This window comes from Poecilia reticulata, chromosome 15 (assembly GCF_904066995.2).
Source record: "Poecilia reticulata chromosome 15, P_reticulata-male-v2, whole genome shotgun sequence".
Lineage (NCBI taxonomy): Eukaryota > Metazoa > Chordata > Actinopteri > Cyprinodontiformes > Poeciliidae > Poecilia > Poecilia reticulata.
Window position 1 is genome coordinate 25346927 of NC_088844.1, and position 16112 is coordinate 25363038.

Consider the following 16112-nt stretch of genomic DNA (forward strand, 5'->3'; position numbering starts at 1 on the left):
AATTGAAAGTGTCATGGAAGACAGACTGACATAAACCTTTTAAAACAACGGAAACAATTTCTGCATTCTGATTATTGAAATTTAAAAGTGCTGTGGTGTTCAATCACCCCCGTTTCATACCGGACCACTTACAGACAGTGGCGGAGCTAGACCTTTAAAGTTGGGGGGGCTAAGGGGGGGCCAGGACTACCTGTGGGGGGGCAAAATTTAAAATGTGTGTGTGTACATCTATCTATCTATCTATATATATATATATATATATATATATATATATATATATATATAAAATTTTAAAAAATAACCAAACTGAATATTTGGTTATTTTTTTCTTCTGTCATTTGACATGTTATAATTAACACCTTTGACTGGCGCACATGGAGACATGATAGACTTTATGCAGAGTTCATCGCAGAGGAAACTAAAATCAATCAAATAAAAGATCCTTTCTGAATATCATCTCATGGACACTGAACTAAATGCGTCTTTCGGACCGGGAGCTGACAGCGTGTTGAAGAGTTATGGACACCTTGGTTAGGAAGCTCTGTTTGGACAGGTAATTTGACAGGTAACAATAGTTCGGGTCGGACCAGAATTATTTGCCTGATGGTGGTTCGGGCTTCTAATGACTTTACATTTAATGAGTTTGCAGCACACAGAGAAAAGCTAAAGAGAATATGATCTACTTATTGCAGTTTAAGTAGAGGAATAACAGCTGACTGTTGAGAGAGGAAAGAAATTAAAGTGCAGATCCGTTAGGCAGAAACAAGCGCAGAGCGCTGGACAATAAATGCGCGTAAATGCTCCACCGTTACGCTCCAATTAATCACGCATGAGATGACAAACGCCAAATATACAATATATTTTTAAAAACAAAACCAGTAAAAACTTAACTGAGTTAATATGTCAGATTCCCTCCTCAGCCTCGTCTTGATAAGAACAGAGAGCAGTTCGCTGGTTTCCCCCCTGGCCCCCATTCTGGCTCCGCCACTGCTTACAGCACCGTGTTAACGCTATAAAATGAACGCTCTCTATCGTGGTATCACCCATGGAGGGATTTCTTTATTTCTTTATTTAAATGGGTTCATTTTTCAGAGGGATACAAAGTGAGGGTATTGTGATTTTAGCTACCAGTAGCAGGAGAACGGAGCTGCGCCAAGAAGCTAACAGAAACAAACAAACACTGAATAGAAGAAGAGCTGCCATCGATACAGTTACAGCCAAGCATGGTTTAATGTTACACAATACAGTTTTACCAAGTTGCTCAAAGTCTAAACTGGCATTGTTATGCATTTAAGGTGTAAAGTTTACCTTCGACCAAACGCCCCCCAAAGGCATCCCAGCGCCCCCCTTTTGTAAAAATGTCCGCCAGCGCCCCCTGCCGTCCTCTGAGCGCCCCCTGGGGGGCGGTACCGCCCACGTTGAGAACCGCTACTCCAGTGGTTCTTAACCTGGGTTCGATCGAACCCCAGGGGTTCGATGAGTCGGTCTCAGGGGTTCGGCGGAGCCTCTGTAGGGGAGGTAAAGACATTGTGTAAAGTTGTGATGACGCCCCGCTTTGCCATCACTTGCTGCAGAGGATCACGTTACATTGCTTAGCTAAAAAGTGCTGCGGAGGAGCAACGATTGAAGGAGCTCCACTCTCAGCATGGATTTGAACTTGTGTCTTTAATTACTTCAGCAAAGCTCACAGTTTTTACCAAATTCTATAGTCTAAATCTGCTCCTTAGTCGCATCTTTTCGGGGTTGCTACTGCCTCTAGTGGTGTGGGGGAGGTTACACAGCTAATATAATTACATTACTAAATCAGAATACCGCAAAGTATTTTGTGTGTCGGGGGAGGGGGGATAAGAAGGGTTCGGTGAATGCGCATATGCAACTGGGGGGTTCGGTACCTCAAAAAAGGTTAAGAACCACTGCGCTAGTCTAAATATATCATCAGGGAAGTTGAGTTATCTCTACAAAAGCAGCCAATAGACAAACACACGCACCATAAAAGCGACCGTATGGTTCTGCTAGCACAGTTCAGGTCTCATGCTGCACACAAAGTGGCCATAAATTCCCTGAGAGCAGATGTTACTCCTGGTGGTGCCTGTGTCGGGTCTCGTGTGTTTATTCTGCGAGTACAGTCATAAAACAGGCGGTCGAGTTGTAGACCTGTGTATCAGAGTCCAGTGATTCTAGCAAACACACATCTAGGCCTGTGGGCGGGGCTTAACACACTCAGGAAGTCAGTAACCATAAAGTTGTCGAGGATCTGTTGTGAGACTCCCTGTTGGAGAGATTAGTTAGGGAAATTCAAGATTTATAACCTTTATAGAGTTGCTTAGTTCTGCTGCATGCTTAGTTCTGCTGCATGAAGGAACCAACAGGTGATAAATACTGGTGAGATCTGAGTTTGTTTTGTGCAGCCTTTTCATTTTAGTGCCATAAGTACAAGTAAAAAGTGATTAGTACATAAAATTATTCAGAGAGGAACTCACTCAGCGATTTGGAAAAATGGGAAGTAATATTTGCTTTGAATTACAGTAAAAAGGGCCAAAATGTCAACTTTCTTTTTATAATCCTGGTCTTTACCAGGTTGTACAAAAATGTACATAACCAATTAGAACCCTCAGTAAATAAAGGTGATATCAAACAGAAACACTAAAGACACAACTAAACATAACATAAAATTTCTGCATAAACATGTCAGGTTTCAAGGAGATGCTTGAACTCCCCCTTATAGTCACTAGCTGTGTTTCCATTAACCATAACGTTGCGCAAATTGAAATTACAAAAACAATTTTGGTTAATGGAACACGTCAATGGACCTTACCACAGGGGCTGCATTTCATTGGCTAATGCCCATTTTACGTCACAGCGCAGCTATCACGTGCCTTACCGGCTCACAAACTCATGCTAATATACATTGTGGACTACAAGACCGACAGAAAGTTTTTGTGTCAGGACTCGTAAAAAATTGGTTCTCCGTCAGTGGAGCCAAGTACAGCATAATGGCAGTACTGATACAACTTACATCCTGAAGCCTGTCTGTTACAGCCTTACGTTAGCTGAACAGATCAATATGCAATGTGTACCGTATCTGACATACATTAAAGATTTTATTTCACCTGAAAAGGCTTTTTACTAAACTGTAATCGTGTTAGCCACGCTAACTTTTACTAAACTGTAATCGTGTTAGCCACGCTAGCACCGAGTACCGTGTATAAGCCCTAGGCACATTCAAACCCTCTAAACCATGAATGCCCGACTTACCCAGCCTTGCAAGAACAATAGGCATCAGTGATCTTGTCCACGGCTATATTTATGCTGAGGGTGTGAGAATCTGCTGTTTTCCTCATCGACCGGTAGCATTTAGCTGCAACTCGCACAATGTTGGAGGCATCGCGTGGCTAAAACGCCTTGATGTCGTCCAAAAAGATGACATGAACTTGTTGGTTCCCTTGTCCATGTCGTGGCTGATATTTTGTGAAAATCAGGCAGAAATGCTGCACTAATCGACTCAAAAATACTCTGCAGAGAACGAAAAATGCCATGTTTAGACATTGGAGCTAAGCGGTTAATGTGAGACATGAAGTCATGTGGGACTCAAGGGGCGTTTCTGGGCGCAGCTTGGTATGGTCCAATGACAAAAAGAAACAGTTTTGGAGATGGAATAATGAGATTTTTCCACACTTTTTTGCATCATATGAGTCACGTGATCAACAACCGAACGTTACTACTGGCGGAAACCAACGAAGAAGAGATCAGGAAGTAGTGAAAGGATGATGGTTTGTTTTTGTGTTTTTTCGGACAATGTACAGCTGGTTCACATAATCGCACAGTTCATAAAAAGTTGTGGATCATTCCAACGTGTTGAATCAGTCGCTCTTCTGTAAAATCGGCGAATACAATTTTCCATAAATGTCACATATGTAGCCATTTTCCGATCCAACGGCTGAATAAGACGCTAACGGCTCCTCTGACGTAGGCGAGCGAATATATTTCATGTACCTGCTTATTTACATCCGTAGTTGCCGTGATTTTTAATTACTTACTGGGTGAACAAGCTTATTTACGTGTGATTCTGATTTAATTTGTTATTTAATGGAAACCCGCAATGGCAAAATGGTGCTTTTTCAACATTAGCAGAATATCGATCACGACTAGCGCGTATTTGTAACCCAGCTTATGACTATGAGTTACCGAAGTCAAATAAGACAAGCTGCTTGGCAGATACCAAAAACTGGGCTATTAATTGACAAATCTACAAAAAGAACAGCTGAAAGAGAAGAAAAAAAGTTATTCCAGTGGACCAGTCAAAACCTAGACGTGTTTTTCTAAGTGGGGCCCAAGAAAGCAGGAAAAAATGCTAATTTGTAATAAATTTTTTTTACTATAGAATTTAATCTGCTTTTCAATTGTTACTATAAAATATTATTGAAAATTAAATTATTTGAAATTCTCATCTTTCTGATTGGCTGCAGTCAAATTTATCAAGCTGCTTTGCTCCTGAAGATGCATAGCAAGTGTGAAATGAACAGGTTTTTAAAAATGAAAAGACCAACGGAAGCTTTCAGCAGCCAACAAGTGAAGGGAACTGCTGTTGGATTTTAGTCCAACTAAAATTAGGAGAAGAGATGCAGCATTTAAGTTAAACAAATGAAATAAATAAGGACTAGTGAATAAAAGTGAGGAAAATACAGAAGTTGATGTTACTTGACACATGGTCATAAAATCAGTCATGGGTTGTACTTAGTTTTTCAAAAACACGAATTTCCTTTTTCACTTTCACAACAGTAACTAATCTCAAAGCAGAATCTGTGTTCTTGATCATAGATAAAAAATCATTTTGACACCTGGTGTATTTTTTTCTTTTCCTTATTTCCGTATAAGTCCTGAAAAGTCAGTTCGTCATAAGTAATTCTCGAGCTAAAATGTAAGTTTGTGGCCAAACGTTTTCTCTGGAAACATTTTTGCCAATGTCGTGTTATGACAAGCCCTCACACAGCTTTGTTTTGGAAGGAGATCTCACACTTTTCACAGTAGAGCACTTTCACTCTTGCCACGAGCTTCAGCAACTGAACCCATTACTGCTGGTGAGTACGAAAAACTTTACGCTTTTACCCAGGTTTTATAGATGCATGTGGTTTTTTTCTGTAGTTTGAACTAGATGTGTTGCATTCATTTCATTAAAAAATAAAAATAAAAGAAGAAAAGCTGAATTAAAGCGAGCTCTTAAACATTCGGCAGAAAAATAGATGAAGATGTTGATACACTGCAAAATCTATCTCAGTAAACTTGAATTAAGATTAAACTAAGTTACAAACAACTTTTAAGCTACAAATATGAGGCTGTTTTTAGTCAACACGTCCTTAATTTAAATAAAAAGATTCTAGTTATAAGTAAAATAATGATTAAAAGACATTTGAACTTATAATAGGGGAAACAGTTGTGCTCCGCTGGCAAATTATTTTGCTTATAACTAATCATTTTTATCAATATTAGCAATTGTTGACTTAAAATAAGCTACTGTTTATTGATGAAAGGTTACTTGTAAGTTATTTTTGTCTTCTTTCAGAAGTACTAAGATATTTGCACTAGAAACTAAACATGCAGGAAATTACAGTTTTACCCTCATGATACTCGTTTTGTTATCTGTTGTGCAACTTTTAAAAGCAGCCAACAAAAAAAGGCACATTTCTCATAAAACATGAATTATAATTAGCAATATTCAGATGACTAAAGCTGAGTTTGGTTTTTACTTGCACTGGTATGCACTGAAATAGTTTTAATTTAACGTTACGGTGCAGTTAAATCCTTTCTGCAAGATCTTACAGGAATTCCTCTTGCAAACACAATAATCTTCTAACTTCACCCAAATAACGACTCAATTTTAAATGTGCTTAATTGTATTTAAAGTTAGTGAACCACAAATATTATTTATAAAGGAGTTGTCAAAATCTGACACAATAGAGTTTTACATAAATAAAGACTGCAGCTCTGGGCATGCCCTCTGATTAGGGTTTTCCCTTTTCAATTGGTGCAAATATTTCCTCATAGTTTTGTTCCTAAAGCACAAATTCACACAAATACCTGCAGTTTACATGCATGCCTTACTTTACTTGCATAACATATTTATGAATTGATAAATGTTGTCTCTTCTCTGTAGTACCCATAAATACACTGCAAAAACACAAAATCTTACCAATTATTTTTTATTGCAAATATTGTAGTACACTGGAAATAAAAAGAAAACTAACTTTTAATTTATAATATGGAGGAAAAAGCTGATTATTTCACTTATAACTACTACTTTTCCATCAATATTAAGATATTGACTTAAAACAAGCTCCTATATCTTGCTGAAAAGTTATTTGTAAGCTAGTTTTGTTTTATTTCAAGTGATCTAAGTTATTTACACATTAAATAGTAGACCAAAAACTTGGTAAGATTTTATGTTTTTGCAGCATATGTTCATTGTAAAGCCACTGGAGTAAAAAAATATTGCAATCTTTACAGATTTTTACTGTTTTTGGAAAGAACCTGAGTAGAGATGAAAAGCTGATTTTTAAATTATAATTTCATAGCCTGCGAGAGGAAAGATATCTAAGCTACCCGGTAAAAACATAAACAGCCGCCATTATGAGTTAAATGTGATTAATCACATTGTTTTTGATTCAGTTTCACTTATTTCAGCTTCACTAACTTAAACAGAACCTGCCTGACAACATGAAGTAGGTGGTGAACCTTCCCAGAAATGGTCAATACACCAAAATCACTTCAAGACCTTATCAATACAGGAGCCCAGAGCAGCAGCCAGAGTTCTGCAGGTCCAACTTTCCTCAGTGAAAGTTCATGATTCAACAACAGAAAAAGAGAAATCGGGTAAAAATGGCCTCCAAGGCAGAAACTACTGATGACCAAGAGAACATTTCATGTTGAAAAACATTGATGATCATCAAGACTGCTGGAAAACATTCGGTGAACTGATGAGATAAAAGAGGAAGTTTTGGAAACAACATTAAAGCTGCAGTAACTTTTACATAAACACATTTGTTGAAACTGTCCTGGTGTTATGACAGTTTGATGTGAGACAGATAGTCAGTGAAAAAATGGACGTCCTCTGCCTTCTCCCACTTCTAACTAGGAACAACCAATCAGAGCCAGGAGGCGGGTCTCAGCGCTGTCAATCACCTTCCTGCAGCTAGGAGAGCCTGTAGCTAGTGCTACGGCTAGTTAGCATGACCACTGATGACGGCGCATAAATGGTTTTCCTGTCACATTAAATAATTTCTCTGTCATTAGCACATTTATCAGCCCATACATGATGTTGATGGACAGCGCTAAGACCCGCCTCCTGGCTCTGATTGGTCGGTTTTGGTCAGGCACGCCGCATAAATCTATGCAAGGGCCATTTGTGACCACAATCAGCTTTTATTTAATTTATTAAATCTGGCTAAATATAGCAGGTGTTTTGTAAGAAAGTGACTCAAATCCTGTTTAATAAACAACAACAAAGTTGATTAATTGAGCTCCCAAAAAATGTGAAAATTAGATGCCTTTATTTTAACATGGCAAAATCCTTTGAAAGTTTTGGATTTGTAATACCTAATATCCCTTTTCCATAAAAATGTGCATTTTTTTGTACATTTTCTTGCATTGTGGCCCCCATGACAGAAAGTTTGACCTCCCCTGCTGATAGGTTTTGTGTTCAGCTGTGAATTTCTCACCATCTTGGCTCTGGTTTTGTTTTTTTCTCAGTAATTTTTGTGGTTGTCTGACTCCTGCCTCCCCCTGAGTCATTATCTTCCTCAGTATCGGTGCTAACAGCTCTTCCTTTCTCTCCATCTTCCTCCTTTTCTGTGTATGTATTTATGGGCATGTCTGGTTTCTGGAAATATTTTTGTGTTTTGTTTAGACTTTTGGCATCTGCAGGCCTTTATTTTGTAATAATAAGCATGAATCTTCTTTATTACATTTGCCTCCTTCGAAGAGAAACAATAAATGTAGGAATAACATTTACACCTCCAGGCTGTTACTGATTGTACTGTTATGAAAATAATTACACTCTAGCTTAAGCTGCTGTTCCAACTAATATCTTACATTTGACTCTAGACCACATTGGCTGTAAAACAAGCCCAAATCATTACCCGCCCACCACCGTGCTTTGAGAATTTGAGGTTTTTGAGCTGTATGTTGTTTCTGTGTTCACCTTTTTCTCAAACAAGCCAGACTTGTTCTTTTTTTTTTATAATTTTCATTTATAAACTTTACATTTTGTGAATCTTGTATAATTAGAGAAGAAGCTGTTTGGTTTTTATCCAATTTCTTTCAGCGTCGGTCAATCTGAACACTTTTGGGAAAATTGGCAACTGCCTAAACATGTTTTCTATTTATAATCTTTTCAACTTTCTAAGTTTAGTGCTGACGTCTTTGCTCTTTGTCATTGTGTCAACCTGCGCATTTGTGCTTGGTTTTAGAGGTGGTAAAACTTAAGCAGAGGGGGACAGAGTAGCCCAAAATTAAAAAAGGGGCCATCCAAGAAATTACTCAAGTAAGAGTAAAAAAAAAAAAAATCTGGTAAAATGTCTACCCAAGAACTGAATAACCGATTAAAATGTTAGTCATTTAATATTTAAAAATTACATCATCAGATGATATAACATTTTGTGGACATTTAGGTATTTTTAATGACCAAAATAAAAATGATTCATATAAGTAACATAATTAGAATTTAAACAAAATATTTTTTTTTCCAAATCTGTTTCTTTCAATAAAAAAATATGAAACTTTAACTGAAATGTCTTGTTCAACATTTAGTGAAGTTACTCACAGTTGGCAGAAATTTTACTCAAGAAAGAGTAGCAATACTTCAAGTCAAATTAAAGTAAATCATTAGTAATCCTTAAATGACATTAAATATTGTCGAGACTCATTAGGTTTCTTGGATGGCTGTGGGCAGGAAGGATCTCCTGTAGCAGTCAGTATTACAGCAGTTATGAAGAAGCCTCTGACTAAAGACACTCAGTTGTTGTAATTTGATTTTATTTTATGAAGAATTCTTATTTGTACCATCATCTCCAAAATATTCCCCATAAAGAATAAAGAAAGAACAAGCTTCCTTTATCAGGTTGTTGAGAAAAAACTCATTTTCCTCAACAACCTGTTGCACTGAAATTTCCAGACAATAAAATATGTTTCTGTAATAGTCTCATATCTTCATATCTTGGCAGTAATAAGTGGCTAATAATAAGACCTACTGTTGCCTTTCTATCATCTTAAACTTTTTTCTAACATGGTTGAATGTTAAGATTAGATCCAAAGAAGGTTATTTCACTCTTCTTAAAATTAAAACCAGATGGAGAAAATAAAATCGCCAACCATTGTAAATAAAAATGCTTCATTTTGTTTTTGTTGACTCAGTGAATCAGGAAAAAAACCTAATAAAAACAGGTAGAAAACATACAAAAGGGGAACTTAATGGCATTTATAAAAAAGGTACCAGGTCTCACGTGTTAGAAGCAAACAATGGAAACGGTTCTGGTTCTGGAAACAAAACATGAACTAAAGAATCTGCATTAGAATAGAAATCGGAAATCCAGGTATGGGTGAGAAATCCTGATCTTAAACAAAACGTGTTGGGTCATCTCACCTAGCTTTCTGCTGTTTAGCTGAACCAGGTTTAAAAGGAGCAGCTAAGTGAAGCCAGGTTAAAGTAACCCTGTCACAGAGACCGTTCATCCTCTGCCCACTTCAACAGACCATGAGGCCGATCACAGATTAACTGATTCAGGCCATAAATTATGAGTTTCCTTCACAGAGCAACAGACAATAGGATTTATGCAAATACATTCATACAGTTTGCCGCATGCGATGTGCGTTCATTCACATCAGCTATGTTTGGTGCGATTTAATCAAACTTCAGTTCATTTGCCTAGAAAGTCCGGTTCGTTTGGGGAGGTGTGAATGTGCAATCAAACTCTACTGCAGACCAAAAATCCAAACTCTGGTTCGTCTTAAATCCTTGGTCTCAGTTCAGTTCAAGTAAACGCTGGTGTGGTTTGAATGCATATGTGAATACCAAATGGACCAGAAACCGCTCTAAAAGTAGGAAGTGGACTACAGTGCAGGGCATTCTGGGTAAACACAAGCAGACACGCTATTGCTAAAGAATTAGCTTTTTTTGTTTTTTTTACAAAAGACAAACAAAAAATCCTTCAATCGCTAAAATCTGACGCCACTTCATTTTTGTTTACATTTTGTAAAGAAGGAAATTGCGCTCTGTCTTCTTCAGAGGTCTTCATGTTCCCTTTCTTTGTGTCAAGTTGTTTCTTTGTCACATCATTCATTTACATGTTTGTATGTCAGTTTATTCTTTAGTCTTTTGTCATTCCTAAAACAATCTGAACCCTAACATCAATTCTCAAAATCATTTGCTTTCACATTGTTTCTAACATAACAATAGTCTAATCAGTTTTTATTCTTTTCCTTGGCAGTGTCAATCCACGTGTTGACATACTTGTTCAGCGAGTGGAAAGATCCAACGATACTCTGCCAGAATGAGTCCTGGGGGAAATATGACCTGCCTTCCTGAGATCAGTGAAGTTGCAAACGTGTTTGTGATCATTTTCCTGACTATCGAGACTCTGGTGGGGCTGCCAGGCAGCATCCTCGCGCTGTGGATCTTCTGCCGCCGTATGAGGTTATGGAAATCCCACGTCACCTTCCTGTTTAACATCTGTCTGGCCGACTTCCTGCTCTTCCTCAGCGTGCCCTTCCGCATCGACACCCACTTACGAAAAGATCACTGGCAGTTCGGGTCGATCTGGTGCCGCTTGAACCTGTACATGCTGTCCATCAATCGATCTGCCAGCATTTCGTTCATGACGGCTGTGGCAATCGACCGCTACCTGAAGGTGGTCCATCCTCATCACCCCATCAGCCGAATGACCTCGACTCATTCGCACAAGCTGTCAGCGCTGATATGGCTCGTCGTGATTTTATATCGGATTCCGTTGTTGACGGTCAACCTCCTCCATAAGGTGGAAGAGAAGAAAATATGTCGCAGCTTCCACTCCTACGACGTCGTCCCTAAGGCAATAAAATTCCACTATGTAGCCTACGTCCTAGAGTTCGTCCTGCCTTTGGTTTTGCTCATTTTCTGCTCCGTCAAGATCGCCTGCCAAATACGAAGGGTTCAAATGGAGAAAAAAAAAGTGCAGCGTGCCATCAGAGCTGTAATGGTCATCAATATGGTGTTCATCCTCTGCTTCATGCCAGGCGTCTTCACAGGCCTGGTAGGGCACTACATAAAGACATTCCACCCAGAAGCATGTGAATCCTACACGTTATGGATCAATCTCTTCGTGGTGAGCCTTGGCTTCACCTACCTCAACAGCGCCTTGGACCCAGTCATCTATTTCTTCTCCAGCTCCGTGTTTCATGACACTCTGAAGAACTCCTTCAGATGCAAGAGAAGCATCAGCGAAGACAGCTGACAGGTAAAGACAATAACAATCTAGGTTTTGTGTGATTGAAGAGAGCGGAAACAGATTTTTACATTCAGTAAATCAGACTAAACGTCTTTTGTTTTTCAGTCAGGTTTATAAAAATGATTGTATTTGTGTTTGAGATGGAGCTTCATTGTTTCCACATAACACTGATTACTATTGTCACAAGCTGCATTTATATTTGTTGAAGATATAATCAAAAATAAGATATATTCTTCTTTTTGTGCTAAATGTAAAGTTGGTCATTATGGACAAAAAAAAATCTATTTCAGAGTCACCAGACAACAGAAAGAGTGTAAGGTTTCGTCCCTGAGCGTGTTTCCGATCTGACTTTCATTTCCTTTTGGACTCATTTTTTGTGTTGTTTCATTGTCATGACTAGCTTTAACCTTTAACCTTCAAAGGGCCTTTTTCTTTTTTGTTCAGTGATTTATCCACACATCTTTCACCAAAGCATATCCGTCTCAAAGACAGAACAATTTCATTCCTGAATGGTGAAAAGAGAAACTTGGCACCTTCATGCATCTGATGAACCCGTCGTCCACTGTTCGCTTCCTGATACCTTGACCAGTTTTACCCATGATGTCATACAAAGAAACAGATTGTTGTTGTCTTAAAATATACCCACAATTATACCTCCAGTTTACTCAGATGTTGTTTCTTAACGAACATCTGGAGCCTTACAAAACAATTACATCATCAGACTTGTTAAGAGGTAGTGTTGCCCAACGTCTGACCTTAAAAAAAGTTTCTCTGTCATTATTTTCACAAGCCCAAACTGGCCTAAACCAGGAAATGTGTTGCTTGATTTGATGTCAGACAAAGAGGGAAACGTATATTTCTTTGTGTAGACTATGGGTGTTAACGTTAAGTGTTTCTAAAGAGAAAATACTCATTTACTGATTTCCTCATTTCTTTCCACAGCCGTATCCCACTGAAACTACAGACTTCTTCTTCTTCGTGGGATTACAGATCTACATGCAGCCCGGATACCTAAGAGCCACTTTTACACACAATTTACCCATAAAATAATACTTAATTTAACATGACAGAACAGAACAAATCCAACAGATTTCTACCAGGCCAGACCAGAACCTTTTCTTTAGTGTTGATTTTTTACAGTGTGCGATTGATTGGTGTATAATGAAGCATCTTCCAAGCGTCTCAATGCACTCTAAAACATATCAGTTGTTGTAATTCGTGGGAAGGATGTCAGACAGTTTTTCAACTGATGATCTTATAAGAGTACAATGCATAAAATCTGCATTTATTCTTATAATCAATGGGCTAATCTAACAGAGTTTATATATTTATGTATGTCCCACCTTTATCCTGGACAATTTCCTCAAAATAACTATTAATGCTGAGAATCTCTGTTGGTAATTCTAAGGAAAAATACTCAGAAAACCATTCAACATTGTTTTATTTTTACTCTGTATTTGTAAGACTTCAAACTTTAGTCTGATGCTTGATTTTCCTGAAAATTTTAACATGTTTTTCTAAATAATCAAATTTAAAGCCAGTGACTTACTGTCAATTACTAACATATTTTAATAAGTTAGTGAAATTTGGTAAATTTGGTATTTAACCAAATTTATATACCAAATTTAACCAAATTGGTTAAATTTGGTATTTAACCAATTTGGTATTTAACCAATACCAAATTGGTTAAATTGGTATTAACCAATTTTCATTGGTTAATACCAATGAAAATGGTGGCAGATCCACAAAAGTACATTTGCTGAAGTTTACAAAACTGCAGAACTAAGACAGTTTGTGTCACAGCTTGTCACACTGTGTTAAAAGATGTTGATCTCTCAATTGCTGCAAAATGCTGCAATTTTTGTAATACATTATTTGCTTTTCCCTTGAAACTTTTCCACAGCAACTTGATGAGACATGCAACTCAAGAAAGTGTTGCTAACTGTTAGCCAAAGCCAACTCTGAGACACCTTTTAAAATGACACTACTTTTATAATTTTAAGATAGAATTGTATTTTTATAAACTTTTAACCTACTGACACATTTGGATAAGACAGTTATTTCTTAAATGTCTATACTTATAAACAGGAAGGCCATAATAGTTTAATCGTCTTACCTCTTTTTTCATGTGAAACACATGCTAAGCTAATAAACTTAACTTCTCATCATATTTAGCCAGACAACTATCTAATAAAATAGTAATTACATAACAATAGAAGTCAATTAATTTTTCAACATTCCCTATTTTTTAGCGCTAGATTTCTAGTATGTGTAAAGAGCTAATTGTTACAGGAGTCATGCTAACACTGTATTTATGTATATAACCATAAAAATACTATAAAAATAACTGTATAAGCAAGCATGACTGTGGTTTAAATGTCTATCAGGCAGTGTTGAGATGAACCACTACAAAAACTTTTCTGAAAATTTGGTTATTTTTTTTAAGATCTTTAAAAACTACAGTGATGGTGCGGTGCCTCCATCCTGGTTAGCCATTAACTTGTCTGATCTTATTTCTCTGTATCCAAGTGTGTTAAAGGAGTTGTTTAACACAGGTGATATTCTGGCCACTCAGTGACTACAAATATTCTTCATATGACCTGTCTAAAATAAAAAAAATACAACAAAGATCCTACAAACATGACCAGAATAGCAAAGCTACATGCTAGCTTTTCCTTGGCTAATGCTAGCTAGACTTTTTTCCAGTTACTTTTCTTTTCCTTCAGTTTTTCTACTTCTGTTTGTTAAATAGTTTACTGTACTATTTTAGTTGACTGAAATGTGTGTAACAATTCTTTAAAAATGTCTTTAATCTCAAATAAAATATATATATATTCTGAGAGTATCACATTACAGAAATATGACAGAGTATTAGGACCATACAAATAAAATATACAAAAATAAAATTACAAGAATAAAATTCATAAAATTACTAAAATAAACGTGTACAAGAAAAAAGTTAATAATATGGGAATAAATTTGTAGTATTGCGAAAATAAAGTCACATTATTATGACTTTATTCTAATATTTTGACTTTGTTCTCATAATATTATGACTTACTTCCCATGCAACTTTATTCTTGTGACACTATGACTTTATTCTTGTATATAAATACATTTTCTTTACAGAAAATCCCTGACAAACTACTCAGTTAAATAGTTTGATCCACCACTGCGAACAAAACAACTCATGTTGAGTTGAAACGTTTATCTCCGTCCAGAGTACAAGTATGCAAGAACAGGAAGAGCATGCAAACTCCACAGAAACAGCCTGCACCTTTAAACGGGGAAGAGGTCAAACAAGAGGTCAAGAGCGTAGAAAATGGTAAATATATGAAAAGCCTTAATTTGCACTTACTTGGCTTGCAGCACTTAGTATTTGCTTGCAGTTGTGTTTGATTTAAATAGTTTTTAAAGAATAAATGCATCAAAATGTACATGTCTATTTACTGTTTATATGCTGTTTGTTCTAACTTTGTGAGCCATAAGATAAACAAAACCCTGGAGTCGCTGAAATTATTCTTGAACGCAATGTTGTTTGAAAAAAAAAAAAATATTAAGGACTACTTTTGTTTATCTTTCAGCAATAAAACTGAAAATGTATGTTTTTATTCATCTACAGTCTATAAATGTTTCTTAACTGACTTGTTGTGCATCATTGTGTTCATCTCTTTGGCATGCACCATTCTGCTGTATGTGCACAGCCATGGTTACATGTTGTAAATTAAACATGATCACTGAAATCTCATCCAGGGCTGCTTTATTTTATCAGCACACACAAAAAACTAGTTCCTAAATTTATGTTTCTTGCATCAGGACATACACTAGATTAGGTAATTGTTGAGACATTTAGATCTGTTAGATTTGTTCTACATGGTGCGAAATGTCACATCAAAACTTTGGAGAATGAGGACCTCTACTGGTCTACTGGTTTTGCACTAAAATGGATTCTAAAGTAAATATTTATATAGCATACTAATATATTTATATTTTTAAGGAATTCATATAACTTTTTTGAGCTGAATTGGTGAATTAATTTATTACTTTAATTAATTTAGGGAGATTGGCCTGATTATACAAATCTAGTAAAAATGTACTTTTGTAACTATTACTTGTGAATATTTTTGTTCCAAGACATAGTGAAAATACAGTTTAATCCAACATTCACTCACGTTAAGGACGATTTTAGTGAGAAAATCCTACGTTTTGTTGTACCACGTTAACGTGCGCGTTCCCGCGACGAATTCCTCTCACAGCATGGATGTCCATTTTTTGGACAACACACCACTGCTGAACACGCAAGGAACTTCCACGTCGTTAAAAAGAGACACTGGAGGTTTATCGAGAGAGCCACTGCAATCTTTATTTGTTTTATATTAAATTTAATCACGGCTCTACTTGTATTAACACCCATTTTGGAGGGTTTTATGTCGTCCCGCGAACAGATAATGTACATTTAAAACGGAAAAATCTTCCGTTGACGCATTCCTCCGGATTCTAAACGTTTGTTTAATGTATTATCTACATGTAATTGGTAGAATAATAAGAAAAGAAAACGTTATACATAAAAACGTATCAAGGTTACACGTCATCCGTTGTAGCGTGGTTATATTCCCAAATGCCGACCATTGACAGTAG

General features: G+C 36.8%; 1 protein-coding gene across 1 annotated transcript; it reads left to right on the top strand.

Moving 5' to 3' along the window:
• The first annotated feature begins 4810 nt into the window (after positions 1-4810).
• Positions 4811-15222, top strand: hcar1-3 (hydroxycarboxylic acid receptor 1-3). Its single transcript, XM_008430383.2, has 3 exons — positions 4811-5078; positions 10479-11483; positions 12417-15222. Exon 2 carries the CDS (start codon positions 10542-10544, stop codon positions 11478-11480), a length of 939 nt encoding a protein of 312 aa, XP_008428605.1. The 5' UTR covers positions 4811-5078; positions 10479-10541; the 3' UTR covers positions 11481-11483; positions 12417-15222.
• Positions 15223-16112: the final 890 nt, after the last annotated feature.

Coding starts and splice junctions, on each gene's coding strand:
- hcar1-3 (XM_008430383.2), top strand. CDS start 10,542: ATGAGTCCTGGGGGAAATATGACCTGCCTTCCTGAGATCAGTGAAGTT.